Consider the following 22,046-nt stretch of genomic DNA (forward strand, 5'->3'; position numbering starts at 1 on the left):
ACAATAATATTTCTAAACATCCTCTAAAAAAGTATATTTCATTACACATTTTGGAATCTGAAAAGCTTCGTCAGACGTCGTTATCAAGAATCTGTCCTGATTACGAAAAATTTCATTAAGGCCGTAGAACGAAATTTTCAAGCTAAATGCAAAAGCGCTTTGACGAATGATATTGAATAAAACGCGATTTTCAATCTAATTCAATTACACATCCCTAAATTAAAGAATTTCCTCGTACATCAATTGATTTTCTATGGCAACGCCTGTGTAAACAGTTTCCATATTTGTGCATTTCTTATGCCAGATGATTTCAATTTATATGAAAAGCACGTAAATATTAAATATACAATGGACGATACCGATGAAGATATAGAAAACGTAGAAAATCTTCCAGAAGATCCGGAGTCAAATATACGGGTATCTGAAACTAGTGCCATTGCGACGCGAAGTGAAATATTTACAACTGAAACAAGTAATTTATACCATAAAAAAAGCTCGAATTCACAGTAAAACATTTCGGTTATTTGGACAATAAAAGTGATTCACTTTAGGTACTGAATTTCAAGATGAAATAGAATCTCATGAGGACAAGCAAGATATTCCTCCTATTCATTACGACAGCCAGGATTATATTTCCGGTCCTCAACGAACAGAAAATGGAACAGTACCAATGAACATTTTAGAATTTCAGTATCCTTTCTCGACTTACGATACTAATATCTACTTGTGCATTGATCCTTAATAAAAATTAGTCATTCCTACGCATACGATTGTCAAAAACATTTTAATCTCTGCGTGGCAGATCCGGATACAATTATATTTGCATCAGGGAACTTAATTAATTTTTTTAATTTCTCCGAGAATAAACTATGGTTCAGACGTGGATCCACAGGAGGTGGAATTGGACATATTACAGTAAGTTATTATAAAGTAAAATTTCAACTGCTTTAATTCTTACGCAATCTTTGTTTTGTACCAGAAAAATCCAACTTTCAATCACATCGCTGTCGGAGAGAATGGGATTAACCCACCTATTATAATTTATGAATGGCCAAATTTGGAAATTGTTACAATACTGTATGAAGGCACTACAAGATCATATTCTCATTTAGCATACAGGTAATGAAAATTGATACAAGTATATCGTTCCTGTCTTCTTATGGAGTAGCATTGAAATACTAAGCTGATAATTATTTACAGTCCAGATGGCTTATTGATGGTTTCCCAAGGAGGAGATCCTGATTATCTAATCACAGTGTGGGATTGGCAAAAGTCAAAAATTATGCTCCGATGTAAATCTTCTGGTCAAGATGTTTTTAACGTTATGTTCTCTCCCACGGTTGAGGGACACTTAACGTCCTGTGGCTCAGGACATATAAAATTTTGGAAAATGGCTGAAACTTTTACTGGACTCAAACTAAAGGGTGAACTGGGTCGATTTGGAAAGACGGAAATATCGGATATAAGCGGAGTTTATCCAATGCCAGACGAGAAGGTATCAATAATATATAAAATTAACAGACCACCAAGAGATGTAATTACACAGAATTGTAACGCTCTGTAAAACTTTTAGGTCGTATCTGGATGCGAATGGGGTAATATTTTATTATGGGACGAAGGACTGATTAAGCTAGAAGTATGTAAAAAGAACAAAAAACCCTGTCACGATAAACAAATAACCCAATTCGAGTACAATAATGGTGAATTGACATCCGTAGGTAAGAAAATAACTACAAATAGTACATTTTTATCCATAATTGAATACTAAAGTAAACTTATATACATTGCAATTGCACAGGAATGGATGGATGGATACGAATTTGGTTTTACGAAACAATCGATCAAGCCGATCCGCCAGAAGGGGATCAATTTCTCGAAATAGAACCGATTTATGAGTTTCATATTACTGAAGAAGATGAAGATGACTATGACGCTGAACAAAGTTCCATGTTAATGTGTATTCAAAAACAGAACATTGAGGATGCTGAAGAAAATTTTTGGTATGCTCAAGTATGTATCTATTGTCCTAAGCACAGTGGGAACTTGAAACCCTATTAACAATTATTACTTCTTATTATTTTAATTTAGGATGGTAATGGCGGACTATGGCTAATCGATCTAAATACTTTTGAAACGCCTGAAAGACCCAGAAAGATTTTTACTTGCCATGCGGGTCCTATAACTGATATGGATGTTGCAACTTGGGGACCCTTTGTAGCGACCATTGGAAGGGACGCACATCTTCACATTTATAATTACTTTGATAAGACCCTAATTTTAGTTCACAAATTTTGTGACATCGGCAGCAAAGTCGTTTGGTTCCCATGCGGGGTAAGAAAACTTCATGTTATCAGATTTAACGATACAAACGTCATAATTTATCATCTTGCAGGTGGAAGCTACAGGATGCACACTTGTCTGCGCCTTTAGCAGTGGAATTATTCGTATGATTACAGTGTCTATTTTACAAGCCAATAGAACGAAGAAAATAAAAGGCGATTACGTTAGATTAATACAAGTCGTTAGGCCCCACAAAATGCCTATTACGTCAATGTCATTGAACAATACTCACAGGTAAGTAAAATATCTTTCCTTGAAATATTGTTGATTATCGTATAATAATTTGTATTGCAGTTTGCTTGTAACTGGAAGTGAAGATGACACGATATTTGTATTTTTCGTTAATACCACTGCAACATATCCCATTCTTGTACCTATTGGATTCGTTAAAGTGCCTTCTCCAGTCACTTGTATGACATGGAAGCCAAATCATGTAAGTGTATAATTCATTCAATCTATTACAAGACAAATTAATTATTCACTTACACAGGATATGACAATTCTGGTTGGATGTTTAAGAGGAGACTGCGTAGAAGTAACTTTACCAGACGTTCCACAAAATTATACAAAAATGTCCTACGAACTTGTTCGTTGTGAACTCAGAATATTTAAGTTCCAATCTGTTAAATCAGCTATAAGGAGAGCATTGATCCAGGCTGAAATTCAAAAGAAAAAGGAAGAGAAGTTGGCAAAGAAAAAACAAGCACTAGAACAACTACGTGTTGACAATCCTGGAATTGACATCGATGAGGAAGCTTTTCTCAGTAATTAACATTAGAGAATGCAATGAAATTCAAAAGTTCCAAGGTGATCATGTTAACTCATTGTAATTTACAGTGGACTCTGAGGAGGAGCCTGTACTTCCAGAGATTTATATACCAAAAATCCCAAATCGTGTTTTAATGGTGAATTATACACCCAGTGGAACAATCTGGCTATCTATGAGTGGATTTGATGCTGGCTATATTTATGAATATCCAGACCCATTACCTGGCAATTATATAAACAGGAAACCCACGAAAAGCACCATGGTGTATGCTGCTGATGATACAGAAATAAATAGCTGTCTCTTCTAGTATGTCAAATATAATATATATGCAGTTTCGTTATAACAATTTGATATCGAAATTCAAATTTTCTCCATTCATAGTAAAAACAGGAAATACTTATTTTTGGGTATGGAACACGGTGAGATACGAATATGCCGTGTAAACCCAGAGGATCACACAGACTTTTCTGATTATTGGATACTTTCTATGCATGATAACTACAATGGATATATTCCTAAAATATTACTCAGCCATGATCAGAAAATGCTTTTAACGTGCGGACACGATGGGAATTTGTTTTCATTTCTAATAAACGATGATACTCCACCTTTAACATTTCATATACCAAGAGCGAAGGAACCATTACTACTGGTAGAGCAATAACCCATGATAGCAAACGGTTCTTATTATTTGAAATTTTATTATACGATTAATGTTTAACGAATAGCCCAATGTTAACGTCGAGGATATTGAGGAACCCGATTATCCAAGTTTGGAGGAAGTCATTGTGAAAGCAGAATACAACAGGATTATGACTGTTGCTAAGCATAAAAAAGATCGTACTCTTGACGTTTTACGCGAATTGGCTGAAGAATTTGGCAGAATTATGGAAAGGTAATATAGCCACATTTAAGAGTGCACGATAGATAATATTGATAGATACTTTCTTGTTAAGTAATCGCTATCTAGTCAAGTCTCAACAAATACCGCAAGAGGAATTTGAGTTGGATCCGAGAATTACGGAAGATTTAAATGAACAACTCAAAGCGGAAATGAATTTAGTACACAAGAAGTTAGCTTTCAAAGTAGAGAAGAGTAAGCTGGGACTTAAGAAATTAATGGATCACTTTATTGAGCCTATCACGTGCTTACCGTTTGCAGTGCGCAGAATACTGTGAGACTTTGTACACGTAATATTAATGTTACATTGTTTTAGCAAAATTATAATTTTTTTTTTATATTAGAAAACCTGACACAATGGTGAACTCACTCAGAGAGCGAAAGCTAGGAGATGAATTTACAGCGACTCTTGATGAAGTTACAAGACGTATTGAGGATAGAGAAAAAGCAGGCAGGTAACTTTCGATTTTAAGCACGAATCAATATTTTGACATTTGTAAACTGACAATCACATAAATAATTTAGTATGTTGCTAATTGTCTAACTTTTAATATGGCTATTAATTTTTACCCATAAGAAGCGGAATTGCAGCGTAACGTAAATGCAAAGGAATGTCAAAATCGAAATGATCAAATAGCAAAAGAGTATGGTCTTTAGAAAAAATTGGGAATGCTTGCATGCCTTAGAGTTATATTTATCCTCATTGTAATTAATGTTACTGCCTTATGTCTCAACCAATGAATGTTTATAGAATGGTAGAAGTGAAGTCCCTTCAGGAAGAAGAAGAAGATGAAGAGAAGCAAAAAGTACAAGGAATTGAGAGTTTTCTCAAAGGTCTTAGTCCATCAACAATTCAGTATCGATTGGGAGTAAAAATTAATCACATGCTAAGAAAATACAGATCTAGAAAGGCAAGAATGGAAGAGCGTTACAACGAGGTACAGTCTAAAATTCATTTTCATTGCCACTAACCAAAGAATATGACATAATATCTTTCCAGTGGAAAGTTATGAACGCCAGTAAACCAGATCCAAGTGTAAATCATCCGGATGATGTACTGGCAATTGAAGAAGCGAAAGAGACAATTGGCAATTATAAGCTAAAGATTTCTCCAGACTTTAATCCACCTAAAGGAAAACGTGAAAATACTTTGACAAAGTACAAGCAATTTCTGAACTCTCGAAAAAGGGTATGAATAAAAATCCTGATGGTCTCTGATCATTCCCTTTTATGTTTTCATTAACCAATCAGGCACATCACATGCGAGAAGACTTCAACTCCAAGCTACGTGAAGTAAGAAGCAAAAAGGTGGCACTGTTCAATGAAGTAATCGAATTGGTAATGAAACTAAAAGAAATTCACTCTGAGATACCTGAGGAACGAACGAAGCCTCTGCCAATAATTCCAGTAATTGATCAAAACATTGAATTTCCTGAAAAAAATTTAGAGGTAAATCATACAGTAGATACTATTTTAAAGGGCAATCACAATAACTCACTGTTGCTACTTTTCAGCTTGAAAAATACACATCAATGGCAGAACGCGTGAAAGAAGCAAAACGAAAGAAAAAATCATTCATCGCTGAGATCGTAGTTAGTCCTAACGATGAGGAGTATGAAGTATTATTATTTGATGAGAAATCGATATACATCGGCGATGACGATATGCAGTCTACAGTGGCATCAGTGGTCCCTGAAACAAAATATAGCGTCACAAATGCAATATCTGGGGATGTTCTTCAAACTCTGAATATGAGTGATCACATCGAAACACCCTGTGAACGAGAAATGAAACGAGCTCGTGTTATGCGTAAGATTTATGAACAAGATTCTATATTAAGACATATTCATGAGAGTTACGAAATACTGGACAATCAATTGGATGAGCTTGAACGTGAAAGACTTGAAATTGTTGCGGAAAGTGTGTATATGGATCTTTATATGTTAACGTTACATCAAGAACTGATTATTCTTAAGGAATTTGAAGCAATGGAAAATACATTGGAAGAAAAGGTTAACGAAAAATTAAAGGAGAGGGCTACTGCAAAGCAAAAGGTTTCCGAGCCACTGTACCCTAATCTGTAGTTAAAATAACAAATAACATAGCTTTCGTTATTAACATCATGTTTTAGATGCAAGCCATGAATATTAAGATTGAACAAAAAATTCGAGAGATTGCAAAAATCCAAGAGAAAATAAAAGATGTATTTTCTGAGTACATGAGTATGATTAATGAGAATAGGTTTTATGAATTTTTACGAAGAATCTTCAAGAAGAAATATAAACCACCGAAGACTGACGATGGTGCAAGATTATGTTTTGATCTGTAGAAATTTCATGTTGTTGATTGATATTTAAATTTGTCTAAAATATATTTTCATTCGCAAATTAGAATCTTCTGCGTCCTCATCATCCACCACGGAATCCAGTACTGACGATGACGAGGCAGGCAGCATTGACAGTCGCGAAATAGGTCCTATTCATGTTGACGAAAATATATGTCCACTTGGTTGCGATAAGGAATTATATGCAATGGCGTTTTCAATGCGGGAAAGACGTTACGAGTATGAGTTACAAGTTAAGGAGGAGCAGAAGTCAATTGAGCTTCTTCGCAAGGAGATTGAAAATGATACTAAAAAGATGAAAGCGATTGAGAACAACTTGAAATATAATCAAGATGAATTGGAAGCTTTTATGGTAAAAAAAAGTGTAATTCTATTAACAGTATAGGCATGATTTATGAAATTTATGTTAACAGCGTGAGAAGCAACGTAAGCTAAATGACATTGATATCACTGTGATTTTGAAATTTCATCAACTTCAACATTTTACTGGTTCAAGTACCGTAGCTCAGATACAAGACTGCACCGTTTTTGACAAAGAAAAATTATCGCATTTATATGCGAGAGTCGAAGAATTGCAAAAAGAGACGTCTGATCAGAAAGCAAAGCATAAGTATGCATTTGGTCTACTGCACATGTGAAATGCATCATTGTAATTAATGGGACTTTTTTTTTCTATATTTATATTTTTATTCTATAGGAAAAATCGAATGCATCTTCACAGAATGAATGTAGACTGTAAGCATATGGAACTTGAGATTAAAAAGTTAAAGGACAATATAAAAGAAGAGATGATGAAGAAGTTTGGACAGGAGATATCTTTGAATGCATTATATGAAGCTGTACTGCGCCGCATGGTTTATGATATTAAAGTTAATATAAATGGGATGATAAGTTCCTTCGAGAAAGAAATTAATTGTAAATGATAATTGTGACCATTTATTTTAGACGGATTGAAGCAATTCATAATTTAACAAACGTTTGTTATTTTAGCTGTTAAAGAAGCATATGCCGAGCGGGTGAATATTTTGGAGAATCTTATTCAGGATAATACAGAGAAATTGAATCTTTTGACAGTTTTGGAAGAAGAGAAGTCAAAATTACGAAAAATTTTGAAACACGTACCTATGACTGAGGTAAACATAAGTATACGAATATTCAGTTCCATAATACCAGCTAATATATCAAAAATATATTAAATACGATTTCAGGAAGAAATAGAACTAAGTAAATTGACATATCAAAATGATATATCAAAACTAAAATCCATTCTGAAGAGTCAAATGCATCAAAAAGAATTATTTCGTAACGAAATTCGAAATTTGAGCCTCAAATCAAGACCTTTACCACCAATTTGCTCCAAAAAGAAGTCTCAAAAGATTAGAACAGAACCACATGAAGATGAACAAATATTAGCGGTCATCGACATTAAGACAGGAGATGGTTATACTATTGATAAAACTCAAGTAAAAATTAAAGGCATGTGTAGCATATCTATCTATATTAGCAACCCGGGGAAAAAATGGTCATATATGTTTAGATATAAATATAATTTTTTAAATCAATTAGTAGATGATGTGGAATCTAATGATTATATCGAAGAGGAGGTGGAACTGTCTGACGAAGAAAAAGAAGCAGAGGATGATACAAAGGAAAGAGAAATAACAGATTTCAGTTCTAGTGAAAACACAGCAATGATGGTTAGTATTTTTGAAGAGAGCTCTAAGAATTATATTACTTTCATAATAATACCGAATCTACAGATTCATCGTCTTTTATCTCGCATCATTGAAATGTCTCTGGGCGATGAACAAGCGGAAGAAAGTACACAAGAGATTTTAAACGAAGTCATATCAAATTTACCAATCAATGGCAATCATGATGATTTGGAAGCAGGAATTGAGCGAAGCGTGGAAAATATTGTAGCAATGTTGCCACAGGGAAATCCGGAACGAATGGAAGCCATGCGTCAAGCAGTGCGGGAGAGCCTGAGTGATATAATAATTCGGTGTGATTAAATAATCGTATAACAAAAAATTGATATAATCTATTATATAACAAAATATTTTATTATTACAGTTTAGATTCTGAATCCAAACAAATTAAATCAGATGATACAGACCCTGATGCGAAAGTCAAAAGTAAAATTAACGAGTTGCTGGAAAATGTGGGAATAGAAACAGAGAACATGCAAATACAAAATGAATTAGTACAACTGATAAAAAATGGCCAAGGTGTAGATGCCGTAATGGAATGGTTATCAGATAAATTACCAGTAAACATGAATGAGGAAAGTAAAAAAACTGCACAAGAATATGCCATGGTTACATTAGCAGAGATTACTGAACAAATCATTATGAGTGAAGAACCTGTATCGGTGCAGGTAATAGTCAGTATAGATTATATTAAAAGTAATGAAGTACACACTAATTTTTTTTAATTTCTAATAGGCTGAGGAAGTTGAAGAAAATATTGTCTCAACTGAAAATCAGTCAGTAAAAGATGATATGAGCGTGGATTAGTCTTTAAGTACGAACAGTAGAAATATAGCTGGAATTGTTTTATGAGTTGAACATTAACTAGATAGTTGTCATTAGAAATTCCAAATACGAATAATGTGTTTTATGCAATGATTCATGTATTTAAATATAACAATATTCTGATTTGATTCAGTAAGCTGTACGACAGCACTATATTAAAAAAAAAAAAACTGTAACAAACTGATATTCATTTGAAAACAGTGTTTTATGTTTGGCAACTATTTCCCTCTGGGAACTTGAAGTATTCTTATTCATACAATTTACACTCATAATAATAAGTTATATTTAACGTGCAGGCTTTCTAATTGTGTTTATAAGTAATTTATGTAAGTCGTAATCTTAATTAATTATTAAAATAAGAACAGTATTGTTTTGTTGCATCATTCAATATTCGGAATCAATCTTTTGTCAAAGAGACATGTGCAATTTTCCAAAGCACATTTGAACTTATCGCAGTTAAAGAACAAGATCGATATAATAGTTAGATGTCAACAATCTGGCATTGAACATTCGGTAGTACTAAAGTGTTTATTTTATATCCCACCATAAAGTACTTGATGAACTGGAGTACAAATAAAAATATTGAATCACTTTACTTGTACTTCCTTCACAATACAGAACTTCCATCGAACGGAACGTGGGGATCCCGTACAGATTAAGTCAATGATAATAAAGTCCACATTCAGATCATGTCACTGTTTCTTGAAGCTTTTGAGAATAGGATATATGTTATCAAAAGCCTCATAGATTTCCTGTCTTACTTTAGCACCTGTAAATAGACATAACATATAGATGTCTGGCAAACAAAATAAATATAAACATTCCAAGTCATGAAAATATATAATTATTATTTACCGGTGAGCACGACTTTGCCAGATACGAATATTAGTAGCACAATACGTGGTTTAACCATTCGGTAAATAAGTCCAGGGAATAATTCTGGTTCGTATGAAGAGAACTGACCATGAGTTAATACCAATCCTTCTAATCTAATTGGAAATTTAACGTCACAGCTGCCTACCATATTTTGAATTTTGAAGTCCAAGAATTTAGCCTTAAATAATAATGATGCTTAGTTGAAAACTTCATGATATAATGTAATAAATAGTGTGAGAGACACTAACCGGAAAACCAAGCTTCTGTATGATACGCGCATACTTCCTAGCAGCAAGGCGAGAATCCTCTTCACTTTTTGCACCAGTACAAACCATTTTTCCACTACTAAATATAAGGGCAGTCGTTCGGGGTTCTCGAATTCGCATAATTACCGCAGCAAATCGCTTCGGATTATATTCTGCATTTCTTGCATGAAGAGCAATTTTCTTTAGATCCAATTTGCAATTCAAATTTACTGTCGATACGATATTCCTAGTAAATAATGGATACTGTTTAGGCAGATTAATTAATTATATAAACAATGAGTGACAAATTTATTACTCAACTCACTGTAATTGGGGCAAAATTCCTGGATCTGCAGAAGCTGGTGTCATAGGAGTCATTGGTCCTGGTGTTGAAGGGCATATCGATGGTGGAGCAATTTGGCTTGCAGGTTGTACCATAGGAGACATCATGTTTTGCTACAATAATAGTATTGAAGATGGATATACATAGAAATAAGAAGAGTCAATAAAGCTTAACAGTTACAATATTCAAAGTTACCGGAGTCTGAGGTTGCATTAAACTCTGTGGCGTAGCAAACGCTAGAGTTGGTGCATATGTATGCATTTGCTTGTGTGGAGTGTTCATCAGTATTCCAGTTTGCCCGGCAGAATTCATTGAATGCATAGGTTGCACCTGATATGGTTGTGAGGGTTGTTGTTGTTGTTGCTGCTGTTGCTGAAGAGCATTGGGTAAAATTTGCTGATCTTCTTCAGGCTGATGTAAAGGCGTTCCTATACTAGGGATACTGAATCCAGGACTTGGAAGCATCTGATCCATCTTGACTATTTGAAGAATACTTCTACGTTGCTTTGAATATTACTCCTTGCTCTTTGTTAGACTTCAGTTTAAGGCACTGTATGTCAATTACAAAATTCTTGCATTAAAGCACTTGGGCTTGCACATTTATTATTTATATTTTTACTGTTAGAATAAACATAAATACTATTCAAATAATACTTTGTACAGTAGTTTTCTATTGTATACTGTTTAACATTAAACGTGTGTTTTACACAGAATGCAAAATGTGTTTCTTTCATTCACTGCAATTGATAACAGGCACTGTGTCCCTCCATAAAGACATTGCAATTTTCTATAAAACAAAAGTAAACCGTACACATTTAACAAGACCTGTTTTTGTTTATGATGGACAAACTTAGTACTCGCGAATTTGTATGAATGGTCAACCGCCTATGAATACTTGAGACTCAACAGGTTATAAGTTTACAAATTAAAGTCTCATTTACACTATCACATACACTTGCTGCTTTAACTGTAACAGCTATAAGTAAATTTTCATTCAATGTTTTTCACTGAACATTTTAGATTAAAAAATGGACAACGTTACATATTTTTTTGAATTAACTCTGTCTCTGCTGAAGTTTTCTCTGCACAAATGTTATCACAAATATACGTGGGTGACATGTGCGGAAGTTTTCGAACTTACAGTTATCACTTTGTAAACCCGTCCTAATACTATGAGCAAGTATGTATGTCACATAGAAATTAAGTTATCTATAAAAATAATCATAGAGTTAAGCCATAATAGGTACTATTATTGTAAAATATACTATTTGTCTTGATTGAGGTCAAATTTTCACCAAATTTTGATTATTGAAATAGTTGTAATTCAAAGATCAAAGTATTCCCTCTAACTATAATATATGCTTTTAGGATTACAATACAATGCTCGTAGGCGCCATTTAACCAGACTGGCAGATTATGATTATATAAAAGTCCTACGACATTTTATTCACGTTTACGTGAGGTTAAACGTGGGATAAACACCTGCTCAGTTGAGAAAAGATAGAAATATTATTATAATTTTATATTTGAAGAAAAAAACCAGTTATTTAATATGGCTGACGATGATGAATCAAAACCTGTCATGTTATTCGGAAGAGATATTTCGAAGATTCCATGTTTCCGAAGCAGTTTCCTTTACGGAATAACGAGCGGTGTTGTTGGAGGTATGACAATGTTTTTGTTCACAAGTAGACCAAAATTATCGTGCGATGCAGCAGTTGGAACATTTGTCTCCGTTACGTTATTCTACTGGATATATTGTCGTCACAATTGGGTACACCAAAAATTTGATGCGGGCCAAGTGCAAAGTGCATTACGTCGAGCGAACACTTTGGAACGTCCCCAAAGAGAAAAAGAATTTTCGGAGAAGAAACCCACGCTTGTTGACGCATAAACAATCGGCTGACAAATCTATATTCTTTATTCATTAATGTGCAAATCTATTCGCTAAACCCTCTACCACTGAATAGTGTAATTGTCGTACTGTAATTAGCTGTATTTATAAATAAATATGTTCATAATATCTCAGAAAAAATATCTTACTTGTTTTCAACGTTATTTAATATTATTATATCATTTGATCAATCTGAATCCATACATTTTTTTAAAAGTCAAATGACATTTACGGACAATACCGGCAAATTTAAGTAAACAATTTCTTGAATAGTATGGTATGACATCAGGTATGTATAGAATTTTCTAATAGAGAATTTAATTTGCAACATAAATCAGCACTGTACACAAGAATTTCAGAGGAATATCGATCGCCGCAGTTTTACCGTTCATGCAGAGCGGCGAGTGTTGATTGTCTGGTTGTGATTGCATGAATGGTGATATTTTGAAAAAAGTATTGTTCTTAGCGTTAACGTTATTATTTATCTACTTAATTGATTAATGTGATCGACTATCATTCATTAGTAATGTAATTGTTCTTATCGCGCAAAGGTAAGCACTAACCTTCACTACTGAAAATGTAGTATCCAGTACTGGTTGTAACACTGAATGTGCTCACTTAAAGCTGAATTATCTTCCTTTATTTTAAAAGAGAATATATTTCAATAGAAACTGAAAAATGAATTATCTAAAACTAATTGAATTTTTATATGCTACTTGTAAATGTCTATTAATTTTTTTATATGTATTTTAATAATTCTTATTTCTTTTTAGACACTCGATAACATAATTGCCACGATGCTTTCCAGACACAAGCAAACAGTATCTAAACATAAAATATTTTATCGATATAGTTTCTTTATATTAATACTTCTGTGTATGTTATTAGCATCAATACGACCAAATTTTGGCGGAGCAAATGGTATAAAATCATGTCATAAGCAATATTCATTGTTCATACACTTTCAAAATATTTCTATAAAACAAAACATCTTTTACAGGTGTTATCAATGGCAATATAGTGGTGTGGTATTTTGCAGTGCCTTTGACGTACTTAGAAGCAGGACTGTTATGTAGTCCTAAATCACTTTACATGGCAATGAGTGATGGATATCTTTTGATATTTGTATTAAGCTTCATATACATTTTAATGCCACTGCTAGCCCGAGTTGCAAGTTGCCTGTTAACATATGCCAGGGTTAATGTGTGGCTCCTCAAAGGGATGGAAGTAAATACATGAAAATGCACACACCTGCGACATATACTATGCACTAATTGGTATAAAAAGCTATGCACATTTCTATCTGTGTGTATTCTCCCAGTAAGAATAGACTAAACAATGTTACAAATTTCATCTGAATTATGAGTATCTCCCAAAGATTGTTACAAATTGTTTATATTTGCAGATTCTCATTTCTACTTAGATATCTTAAAGAAATTGTTATCTGTCGCAGTTCATCTTCATTTAATAAATATCTCTATTGTACGTATTGCAATTTCAGGTACTCTACTGTATGCCACCACCTTTCACCACAAGTCTTGCCCTAAGCCGATTAGCAGACGCCGATTTGCCTACAAGCGTCGTTACAACTTTAGTGTCTCATTTTTTTGGGCTATTTATCTCGCCGGTTTTACTTTATTTCATGGTAACAACATAAGAATAATCTAAGTAATTATATAAATATATCTTATGTATAATAATTATTTATTAAAGTTAGGTGCATCGACACCACCACTGGTTGGTGTGAATATTAGAGAAGCCATATACAGTACCCTGATGCCGTTGAGTGTCGGCATCCTTCTGCAACTATCTAACGAGAAGTGTAACTCCTGTTTTGGTATCCGGACAGAATGGCTTTCTCAAGGATTATTATTACTCACAGCCTACCATTCATTCTGTGATGCTATATCAGCGGACGCATCTTCCTTGCAAGCCGTTGACATACTACTTTGCATACTGATCAGTGAGTTCTAATGGATACCTAAAAACTGCAAGTTTAACAAACCACTTTCATAATGTACTCTGAAAGCACTTTATCTTCAAGCTTGTCTTGGGCAAATGTTGGTAGTCGGTCTATGGTGGATATTATGCTCGCGCTGGTTACCACGAAGAATATTATTAGCGGCATTATTCACCAGTACTCATAAATCCATTGGCCTTGGAGGGTGGTTACTACGCGGTGCTTATCATGGCTCAGCCCATGGACCAGCTGTCAATTTACCAGTATCCGTATTACCTGTAGCACAACTTTTGCTGGGAAGTTTATTAGCCAGCTGGTTGAGCCCTTGACGTCGGGTACATAACATTGCTTTTGCAAAGAAAGTGCCTCAAACGGATATAACGCAACGGACTCTGGAACCTCTAGAATCGGTAGTGTGTAGTCCAACAACAAATTTACTACCGTAAAAGCTCCTCTAGTTAGTTATAAAATGAACTGTTTGCTAATTCCAAAGATATAGTATTAGGGACAAGCTCAATCGTAAGGTAGTACGGTAAAAAAAGAATTAGCTACCATGACTTCCAAAATTCTTAACGTATAATATAAAAAAGCTCGAATATCTTAAACAATACAGGAATTTAAATTCTTTGCAAATAGTAAGCATGGGAGCAATTGATAATACAATATTATCATATGGAAATTATCAAATAGAATATTTGGTTACTTAATTGATTCGCAAAAAAGTACGTTTATACCAGGATATTGGAACATGTAATCGCTATTATTTTTCTTATTCAAACGGAATAAGAAAAGTAATAGGATAAATAAACAAAGAAAAAGATATCTAAATATTTTGCTTAAACTTAAACAAGTCATTCATTATTGATCTTTTCTCTGTATACTACATTTAATAAGCCATGCAATTTAGCGTGCTTAGAAATACGAGATAGGCTAACCTAACCTACTCATCTCTGTTTTAGATAGAATGTCTCGATTGAACTACGCCTAAATAATATTAAACTGATTATTCGTTTTGTTCTAATACCCGTTCGAAAATAGAGTAATCAATTTAACGTTAAATGCTAGATTAGCCTTGTTAACTAATATTTGAAAGTTAGTATTGGAGTCTTCAAATTTTATAAATATGTATTGCTAGAAGAGATAATCAATTCAATATGTATACCAATCAGTTATTTATACAAAATTGATCTAGGAAGATTTAATGAATTCAACTTTTAAGTAGGAAAGAAAAAGTGATAACTGACTGTGAGAAATATTCGTGTGTACTTTGGAGAAAATAAGGAACACGTTTTAAAATGGCAATATATAATAGTGATATTATACTTACCCTCGCGTTACATGAAGTATTGTATACTTTAGAATGATATTATTTATGTGGTATATCATAAAAATAAAACTGTATGAGTTACTTATTCGAAATTGTTTAGTTATCTTTGTTTCTTCATATATGTTACGAAATAAAAATAAAAATCATACATCGTAACGTACATCTTTTCAAGAACCATTTTCAGATAGTACACTGCATGAAAATGCGAAATCTATTACAACACATCGAGCGTCATACGTAGGATCTCGCTAATGAATTAAATAATAAACTAATCGCCTTGTACAAATTATAAATAAGTCTCTAAACTTTGCGCTCGCGAAATTCTTAATATTATAGACTCCTACTTAATCTAATGTTGACTACAATCTCTTGAGTCTTAAAATTGTTATGACAAGGACGTAATTCTGCGTACGAAATAAAAGGACTTCAAGTCAGAACAAGGATTCGATTTTTTTTCCCATACAAAACATAGCGATTTTATTCTACAAATAATGGGATAATTTTGGTTAGTTGTTTTCTGAAAACTTGCATAGTGGTTGTCTATTTGTGATGCGCAATTTGACACAGTATCGTTTTATACTGTTATGGTGCGCATAGTATATTTAATATAACAAATAGTATAACACTCATAATAACAGTTGATGCGTTCGCAACTTGATTCTTTCGTTAAAACCATAGCGTCGAATTCATCAAGCGTCGGTGCAGTGATAGCGCAAGTGCTCAATGTACACTGACTTGCCCAGACGGTGCCGTTGTGACTCAATCTTGTACGAAACTGCTGTCACAAGTGGCGATGACGCTGCTATCGTCGCCAGCTACGAGGCTCGCCGTCTTCCTCTTCCTCCTCTTCATTTTCTTCAAGCAGAAGAGCTTCCGCGGCGCCCTAGATGAACATATTCTATTTTCAAAAATAACAAAATCCTTCGATTTGCAGAACAAACAGTTCAGCTATTGCATTACAGTAACCAGGAATAATTAGCGTTGGAAAATCGATACTGTTGACAAATATATCATAATATAATCCAAAAAACCATCAATTAGTAATTTTCATAAATAATTGTGACTAATTTAATAGTACCTCTAGATCAATTTCCTCATCGGTGGTAGGTGGTGCTTGTTCGGAGCGTGTAGATTGCGGTGCAGAAGCTCCGGAATTCGTCCCGCCACCGCCACCACGATGGAGATGATGTCCGGAAACCCAGGTCACCGATAGCAGTCTATCTTGAAAAGTACGACCTTTCACCAACGCAACCTCCGCCTCTTTCCTTGACTTGAAGTTGATTACAATAGAAGGTGTAGCGTCATCTACTATTTGATTCACTATCTCTCCGAATTGCTGCACAGACGGAAAATAGCAAAATTCAAATCACATAAAACAGCAGGTTGCAGTTGAACTACTATTCACGTCATATTCATAAAATAAAAATAATGCTGATAAACACCACATCATACCTGAAAGTGGGCTAACACTTCTTCCTTCTCCTCTGTCTCATATCCAGATACTAGAAGACTCGTAGGTCTATGGTCCACAGAAACATGAGCAAAGTTTCCTCTACCACGTCCACGAAATGATAAAGTGTGTCCACCGCGTATGACTCGGGTAGGCCTTGCACCTCTGCCAGCACCAGCTGAAGCATTAAGACCTAACGCAGCGGCTTGAGCTTTTAATTCGTTTAACCTTTTCTGGAGTTCTCCAGCGTCCTGACCCTCTTGCTGAGCCGTCATAAGATCCAATTCGGCATCAAGGATCTCCTTTTGTGTCTGTTCCCTAGATTTCGTCTGCGATTTATTTGTTCCAGTTTGACCGTTGGTAGCTAAGTCTTTACGCAGATTATCGATTGATTGCTGCATTGTTTTTATTGTAGCCATTATGGCATCTTTTTGTTCAGGATTCTTCTCAGCTCGCTCTATCAAGGAGCGTATCTCTGCCAATTGCTTGTCCAGTAATTCCTGCTTCCTCTTGCGCAGATCTGCCGTCAGTTTGATTGCTTCTTTTCGTTTCTCTTCCTGTTTCTTCTTTAAAGTCTCCTTGGCGGCTAGCATCTCCTGGGTCTTTTTGATCGCTAATACCTTGTCTTCGCGAGTTTGGACAGGAGCAGCTTTTGGCGAAACGGGTACCGCCGTCTGTGTGACCTGTTCCTCACTTGATCGTCGAGTTGGAACGTACTCGTTGTCCTCTGACTTCGTTAATGCTGGAACTGCAGCTCCTAACCGTTCCTTAACTGATGGTCGGCATCCTGTAACGACGAATGTGTTATTGTGACAAGTTTAACGATAGAATCGATCACAGTATAAATGAACAATCTCAAAACTGGAAGTGTAAGATACAATAGATAATGATAAAAAATTAGATAACATTGAAAAAAAAGTCTTACCTGGTGGTACATTCTCTATGGCTCCACCGGATGAGTTATTGTTCACATTATTATGCCAAAACACCTTGATAAATCTATTATTCAACACAGCCTCAGTACTTCGGTAAGCAGCCTTCGCCTCCGCTGGTAGTTGGAAGGTAACTAGGGCTGCCTCGGGATCACCGCCAAAATTCACTTGTATATTTACAATTTTACCAAACTTCGAAAAATGATTATTTAACTGAGTTATATTATTAAGACTACGCGGAACTTTCTTAAGTTCAAGAGAACAATTAGCAGGGTTATGCACCACACGTTGTTTCGGTCCAAGCCGATTGAAATCAAAAGCTTGTTTGCGTTTCAACGGATTACTTTGAGTGTGAGTCATTTCCGAAGGGTTCGTATGTGGAATGACCGGTACACTTATTAATTCTCGTTGTCCTCTTCCATAGGTTCCGGGGCCTGGTTGGGGATGCCTGCCCCATGTCATGCGGGGTTCCATGCTAGGTGCGTCTGGATTATACTCTGCAAAAATATCTAATATGTTTTTCTTATTATTTTTCCGGATACATACATTGACGGAAAGAAATTTCCAATCAAATGAAATTACTTTGGCGAAAAGAATATACAATGCTTACCCATGTTAGAATGATGTTGATTTCTAAGATGGGGTGGTGGTAAACTTGCAAGTGGGAGGTGCGGAGGTGGTGCATTTCCATTTGGTCCTGGCGGTGGTTCAGGCACCGAAGGTACAGGTACAGTACCCGGAGTTTGAGGTCCATGAGGTCCGAATGTTAATACACGACTGAGAGCAACATCCTCTAATACAACTGGATCAGTGCCATGATCATAAAGGCACAAATCTCCTCGCATGCAGTATCCTTTTTCTGTGAGTACAACACCCAAATCACATGTGAATAAATTTTTATAACGAAAAGTGTTCTACAGTACCAAATATATTGATATATTTAAATATGCGTACCATCGAAGTCTCTGCATCGTCTCTTCTGCTGGAAGGGACCTGTTTGGTTGTTTGGAATATTTGATGCAACTGCAACGACACTTTGAATTGACTGACTTGTAGTAGAGAGTCGCATATCCACATCGCCATGATTACTATCCTGCGTAGGAGTACCACCTCCAGGACTACCATCGGGTCGCTCCGATCTGCCGACCTCTGTCCTTTCTGATCGATCAATTTTTTTTCGATCGATCGACCTTGATCGGGATCTGGACCTTAATGGCGTTGGAGATCTGTTTCGGAATCGTGCCCTATGATCACGGTTGTCAGGACCATCGCGCACCCTTGACCGTAAAGGTGATGTGCTACGACTTCTGCTCCTTCTAGAGTTACAGAAATTTATCGATAATCTATAAATATGATACTCTATTTCGTCTTACTGTAAGTAACGTACCTTCTATCGTGTCGCCTAGCATTGAGAGGCGGTGACTTATTTCTCCAGGGTCGACTCCTGTCGCGTTCTCTGTCACGTCGTATGTGTTCTCTGCTTCTGGATCTTCGCCTATCTCTTTCCCATGAACGTGACCGCGATCTTGTTCTCGACCTTATTCGTCCACTCCTGTCCAAAGTAATTATATAGTGATTATTTTTAATATTCTAGGATAGTTTCAGAATAAAGAAAAACTTACCGGCTTCGGGAGCGTTTCTCTTTTTCTTTGTCTTCTTTTTCAGAATCTGATTTTCTAGCTTCGCGCTTGTTAATTACTGCCGGTGCAGATCCATTAATTTGAACAGAAGCTATAGGGCTCGTTGTCATGGGGAGCATAGGAATTATAGGCTCCACTGGTTTTTCAACCAGTGGTGGTGGTGGTGGTGGAGGTGGTGGAGGTGGATTGACCCCTGGGGGTGTACTGCCGCCATCAGACTCTCCTTTTACAACAGGTAGAACATACTCCTGTGTTTCCAACGTTTTGAACAGCAGTTCCACAAAATTTTTGGTTTCTGTTGTAAGAAAGATCAGTAATACAAAATTTTAATTTCTTGACATTATGACTCTCGGAAATTATGCACCTGATAAATATCAGTCTTATATGTAAAGTTTCTTATAAATATGAGTGCCAGTGATTTAAGGATGACTGGTGAAAAATACACTTTTTAAAGTGCATTATCATAAGTGATTAATATACCTTGCTGTAAAAATACATCAAGTTGTTCCACCATGCCCCCACGCAATTCTTCCAGTGTTTTATCCTTCTTAACCAAAGCATAAACATATTTGGCCAAAGCTGCAGGATCAGCATCACACCTGTATAATGAATTGGAACATTAAATATATCACCACTTGTACTACTCACAAATAATACATATATGTAAAATGAAAATCTTTTTGCTTATTATATATGCTTACAAGCATGTGCATAAACATAAACTTTTCATGGAATTCGTAATGATTGGTGTTAATGATCACATGACAAAGTAATGAGTATAAGCATAAAAAATAAGTAAATAAAAGCAATTGTTGCTAAAAGTAAACACAGTGATCAAGTGAAAGAATGTATAAAGTGTAAATTAAAAATAAAGTGAACAAGATAATCTTATCTTTTCTCAAAAATAGTAATACAAATAAGATTATGGATGTAAGTACCTTGCATTTGAATAAACTCATATATACAATTAATATACTATACCAGAAATGAGGTATAATTAATATAGAAAATTACATATCCAATTAGTTACCATCTGAAAATGTATTAATGCACTAATCACATACCAGTCATATTTGAATTAATTTAATTAAGAGCACACACAAATTCAGTTATAGATCAAGCCTATAACTTTAATATTCGGAACAGTATCTGTGCCCACTTTTGAATAGAACATAGCAAGAATGCGGAACAGTCTACTTCTTACAAAGTAATCGTAAAATTCCATCTAGACAAGGCATGCTTTCGTTGAGCAGAATGAAATGAACATAACGAAGGTGAAAATTATCAACAATAAGGGAAAGGAAAAAATAATAATAAAATGTGACCTTTAAATTTGCAAGCCCAACAGAAAGTTGAGCTCTGTTTATAATACAATTTGCATAGCATGAGAATATCAATTAATATACTATGCAGAAAGCCGATAAAGTGCAAGACGAGAGACCGCCGCACCAGGAGGTCTCCCAAGGGTCAGGTGGAGGCAACAGAAGCACACATGTAATTATCATCCCACACACAAGGTGAAAACAGAGGCACATGTACATCATTTACAATATCAAATGCATACGCACACAGCTAGAGCTACAAACGGACAAGCTGGCCTACTTACAGTGGCTCCAGGACGGCAGTGAGCCACGCCTTGAATTGATCAGGATTTTCTATAATCATTCTCGCCGATTGCGTGACGTAAAGCACATGGAAATTGTCAGGATACACGACAATTACACGATTACTGGGCGGGAATAAGTACTCTCCTAAGTAGAGATGGTCGCCATTCTGAAATCTCACTCCACTACACGTAGCGAACCGTACACAGATAGCCGACTTCGTTTCTAGAAAATGTCACGGGAGTCGCTGCCACTGCGTGAAAAGCTCTTCCGACTCCTTCTCTAGAACGAGACCTAGTTGGAGAAAGAGAGAAAGAGAGTTCTTTGTGAACCGCCATCTTAAGCTTGACGAATCGAATGCACTTTACGTTATGACGTAGCAAAACCAGTCAAAAACATGATGTTTCATTGGCCTGCCAGAAGTATTGTCCGCACAATCCAATAGAATATTTGCCGGTACGCACGCTTTTGCTATTGCCGCGTGTAGAAAATATACACATCGTACATGATTATAGGAATTTGTTAAAATAAATGCTTGTTAAGATATACAGGATACCAATGAAATAAAAACGTTAACGAATAAAGTTTTCTTACGACAAGAATAATCCGAAGCACGATCAATGTGAGCTCATAAATGGTTACATCAATCAGAGATGAGTGGGGAGATGCACAACGCTCCGGTTTTAGGCGATACCAAAAGCATGGCGTTAAATCGTAGCGGCGAGTCCGGGAGTAGGATTTCGTGATCATCGCCTCTGTCGATGTTACAGATTTCGCGTAGCCGCGCGGGGTATGATCATCGTTCCAGCCGATATTGCAGTCAGCGAAAAGAATGGATTGCTCGGTGGTGGGGAAAACGTTGCCGCCCCTCACAAACCGTTCTT

At 35.5% G+C, this 22,046-nt stretch overlaps 5 protein-coding genes across 10 annotated transcripts; 3 read left to right on the top strand and 2 right to left on the bottom strand.

Moving 5' to 3' along the window:
- Window positions 1–4: 4 nt before the first annotated feature.
- Window positions 5–9,328, top strand: LOC107264707. The gene is made up of 30 exons (XM_015733249.2): window positions 5–472; window positions 552–690; window positions 753–915; window positions 980–1,119; window positions 1,201–1,495; window positions 1,574–1,718; window positions 1,799–2,010; window positions 2,089–2,331; window positions 2,393–2,574; window positions 2,635–2,773; window positions 2,831–3,104; window positions 3,178–3,415; window positions 3,491–3,761; window positions 3,838–4,004; window positions 4,066–4,284; window positions 4,355–4,465; window positions 4,762–4,948; window positions 5,011–5,199; window positions 5,262–5,459; window positions 5,525–6,064; window positions 6,142–6,313; window positions 6,402–6,706; window positions 6,768–6,964; window positions 7,052–7,269; window positions 7,345–7,487; window positions 7,563–7,830; window positions 7,921–8,051; window positions 8,115–8,359; window positions 8,431–8,734; window positions 8,802–9,328. The coding sequence occupies exons 1-30, from the start codon at window positions 298–300 to the stop codon at window positions 8,871–8,873; spliced, it is 6,282 nt and encodes a 2,093-aa protein (XP_015588735.2). The 5' UTR covers window positions 5–297; the 3' UTR covers window positions 8,874–9,328.
- On the bottom strand, window positions 9,295–10,861 carry LOC107264779 (TATA-box-binding protein). 2 transcript variants are annotated; one of them, XM_015733400.2, is made up of 5 exons: window positions 10,551–10,861; window positions 10,338–10,468; window positions 10,016–10,259; window positions 9,747–9,945; window positions 9,295–9,660 (listed from the first exon to the last, which is right to left on the bottom strand). In XM_015733400.2, exons 1-5 carry the CDS (start codon window positions 10,827–10,829, stop codon window positions 9,584–9,586), a joined length of 930 nt encoding a protein of 309 aa, XP_015588886.1. In that variant the 5' UTR covers window positions 10,830–10,861; the 3' UTR covers window positions 9,295–9,583. The 2 variants fall into 2 exon arrangements, with proteins under 2 accessions (XP_015588886.1, XP_024937790.1); XM_025082022.1 differs by lacking the exon at window positions 9,747–9,945.
- Window positions 10,862–11,409: 548 nt separating this feature from the next.
- Window positions 11,410–12,392, top strand: LOC107264780 (cytochrome c oxidase assembly protein COX20, mitochondrial). 2 transcript variants are annotated; one of them, XM_015733401.2, is made up of 2 exons: window positions 11,410–11,535; window positions 11,724–12,392. In XM_015733401.2, exon 2 carries the CDS (start codon window positions 11,908–11,910, stop codon window positions 12,247–12,249), a length of 342 nt encoding a protein of 113 aa, XP_015588887.1. In that variant the 5' UTR covers window positions 11,410–11,535; window positions 11,724–11,907; the 3' UTR covers window positions 12,250–12,392. The 2 variants fall into 2 exon arrangements, with proteins under 2 accessions (XP_015588887.1, XP_024937791.1); XM_025082023.1 differs by having other exon boundaries at window positions 11,506–11,598.
- A 62-nt stretch (window positions 12,393–12,454) lies between these two features.
- LOC107264778 (sodium/bile acid cotransporter 7) lies at window positions 12,455–15,973 on the top strand. 2 transcript variants are annotated; one of them, XM_025082021.1, is made up of 6 exons: window positions 12,455–12,800; window positions 13,023–13,170; window positions 13,250–13,476; window positions 13,751–13,894; window positions 13,963–14,212; window positions 14,279–15,973. In XM_025082021.1, the coding sequence occupies exons 2-6, from the start codon at window positions 13,047–13,049 to the stop codon at window positions 14,536–14,538; spliced, it is 1,005 nt and encodes a 334-aa protein (XP_024937789.1). In that variant the 5' UTR covers window positions 12,455–12,800; window positions 13,023–13,046; the 3' UTR covers window positions 14,539–15,973. The 2 variants fall into 2 exon arrangements, with proteins under 2 accessions (XP_024937789.1, XP_015588885.1); XM_015733399.2 differs by having other exon boundaries at window positions 14,294–15,973.
- Window positions 15,615–21,446, bottom strand: LOC107264773 (RNA-binding protein 27). 3 transcript variants are annotated; one of them, XM_015733386.2, is made up of 10 exons: window positions 21,165–21,446; window positions 20,039–20,157; window positions 19,541–19,853; window positions 19,306–19,470; window positions 18,873–19,234; window positions 18,529–18,777; window positions 17,912–18,415; window positions 16,989–17,773; window positions 16,615–16,872; window positions 15,615–16,419 (listed from the first exon to the last, which is right to left on the bottom strand). In XM_015733386.2, the coding sequence occupies exons 1-10, from the start codon at window positions 21,221–21,223 to the stop codon at window positions 16,339–16,341; spliced, it is 2,895 nt and encodes a 964-aa protein (XP_015588872.1). In that variant the 5' UTR covers window positions 21,224–21,446; the 3' UTR covers window positions 15,615–16,338. The 3 variants fall into 3 exon arrangements, with proteins under 3 accessions (XP_015588872.1, XP_015588873.1, XP_015588871.1); XM_015733387.2 differs by having other exon boundaries at window positions 15,615–16,434; window positions 17,912–18,427; window positions 21,165–21,440; XM_015733385.2 differs by having other exon boundaries at window positions 17,912–18,427; window positions 21,165–21,438.
- Between the last annotated feature and the right edge of the window lie 600 nt (window positions 21,447–22,046).

Source organism: Cephus cinctus, unplaced genomic scaffold, assembly GCF_000341935.2.
Source record: "Cephus cinctus unplaced genomic scaffold, Ccin1 Ccin1_scaffold0191, whole genome shotgun sequence".
Taxonomy (NCBI): Eukaryota; Metazoa; Arthropoda; class Insecta; order Hymenoptera; family Cephidae; genus Cephus; species Cephus cinctus.

Coding starts and splice junctions, on each gene's coding strand:
- LOC107264773 (XM_015733385.2), bottom strand. CDS start 21,223: ATGATTATAGAAAATCCTGATCAATTCAAGGCGTGGCTCACTGCCGTC. Junction 18,778..18,872: donor ACGATGCAGAGACTTCGATG/GTACGCATATTT, acceptor TTGTACTCACAG/AAAAAGGATACTGCATGCGA. Junction 18,428..18,528: donor TCAACATCATTCTAACATGG/GTAAGCATTGTA, acceptor AAAACATATTAG/ATATTTTTGCAGAGTATAAT.
- LOC107264780 (XM_015733401.2), top strand. CDS start 11,908: ATGGCTGACGATGATGAATCAAAACCTGTCATGTTATTCGGAAGAGAT.
- LOC107264779 (XM_015733400.2), bottom strand. CDS start 10,829: ATGGATCAGATGCTTCCAAGTCCTGGATTCAGTATCCCTAGTATAGGA. Junction 10,469..10,550: donor TAATGCAACCTCAGACTCCG/GTAACTTTGAAT, acceptor CTATTATTGTAG/CAAAACATGATGTCTCCTAT. Junction 9,661..9,746: donor TGGCAAAGTCGTGCTCACCG/GTAAATAATAAT, acceptor GTCTATTTACAG/GTGCTAAAGTAAGACAGGAA.
- LOC107264778 (XM_025082021.1), top strand. CDS start 13,047: ATGCTTTCCAGACACAAGCAAACAGTATCTAAACATAAAATATTTTAT. Junction 13,171..13,249: donor AAATTTTGGCGGAGCAAATG/GTATAAAATCAT, acceptor CATCTTTTACAG/GTGTTATCAATGGCAATATA. Junction 13,895..13,962: donor CGGTTTTACTTTATTTCATG/GTAACAACATAA, acceptor TATTTATTAAAG/TTAGGTGCATCGACACCACC.
- LOC107264707 (XM_015733249.2), top strand. CDS start 298: ATGCCAGATGATTTCAATTTATATGAAAAGCACGTAAATATTAAATAT. Junction 5,460..5,524: donor TTCCTGAAAAAAATTTAGAG/GTAAATCATACA, acceptor GCTACTTTTCAG/CTTGAAAAATACACATCAAT. Junction 6,065..6,141: donor GGGCTACTGCAAAGCAAAAG/GTTTCCGAGCCA, acceptor ATCATGTTTTAG/ATGCAAGCCATGAATATTAA.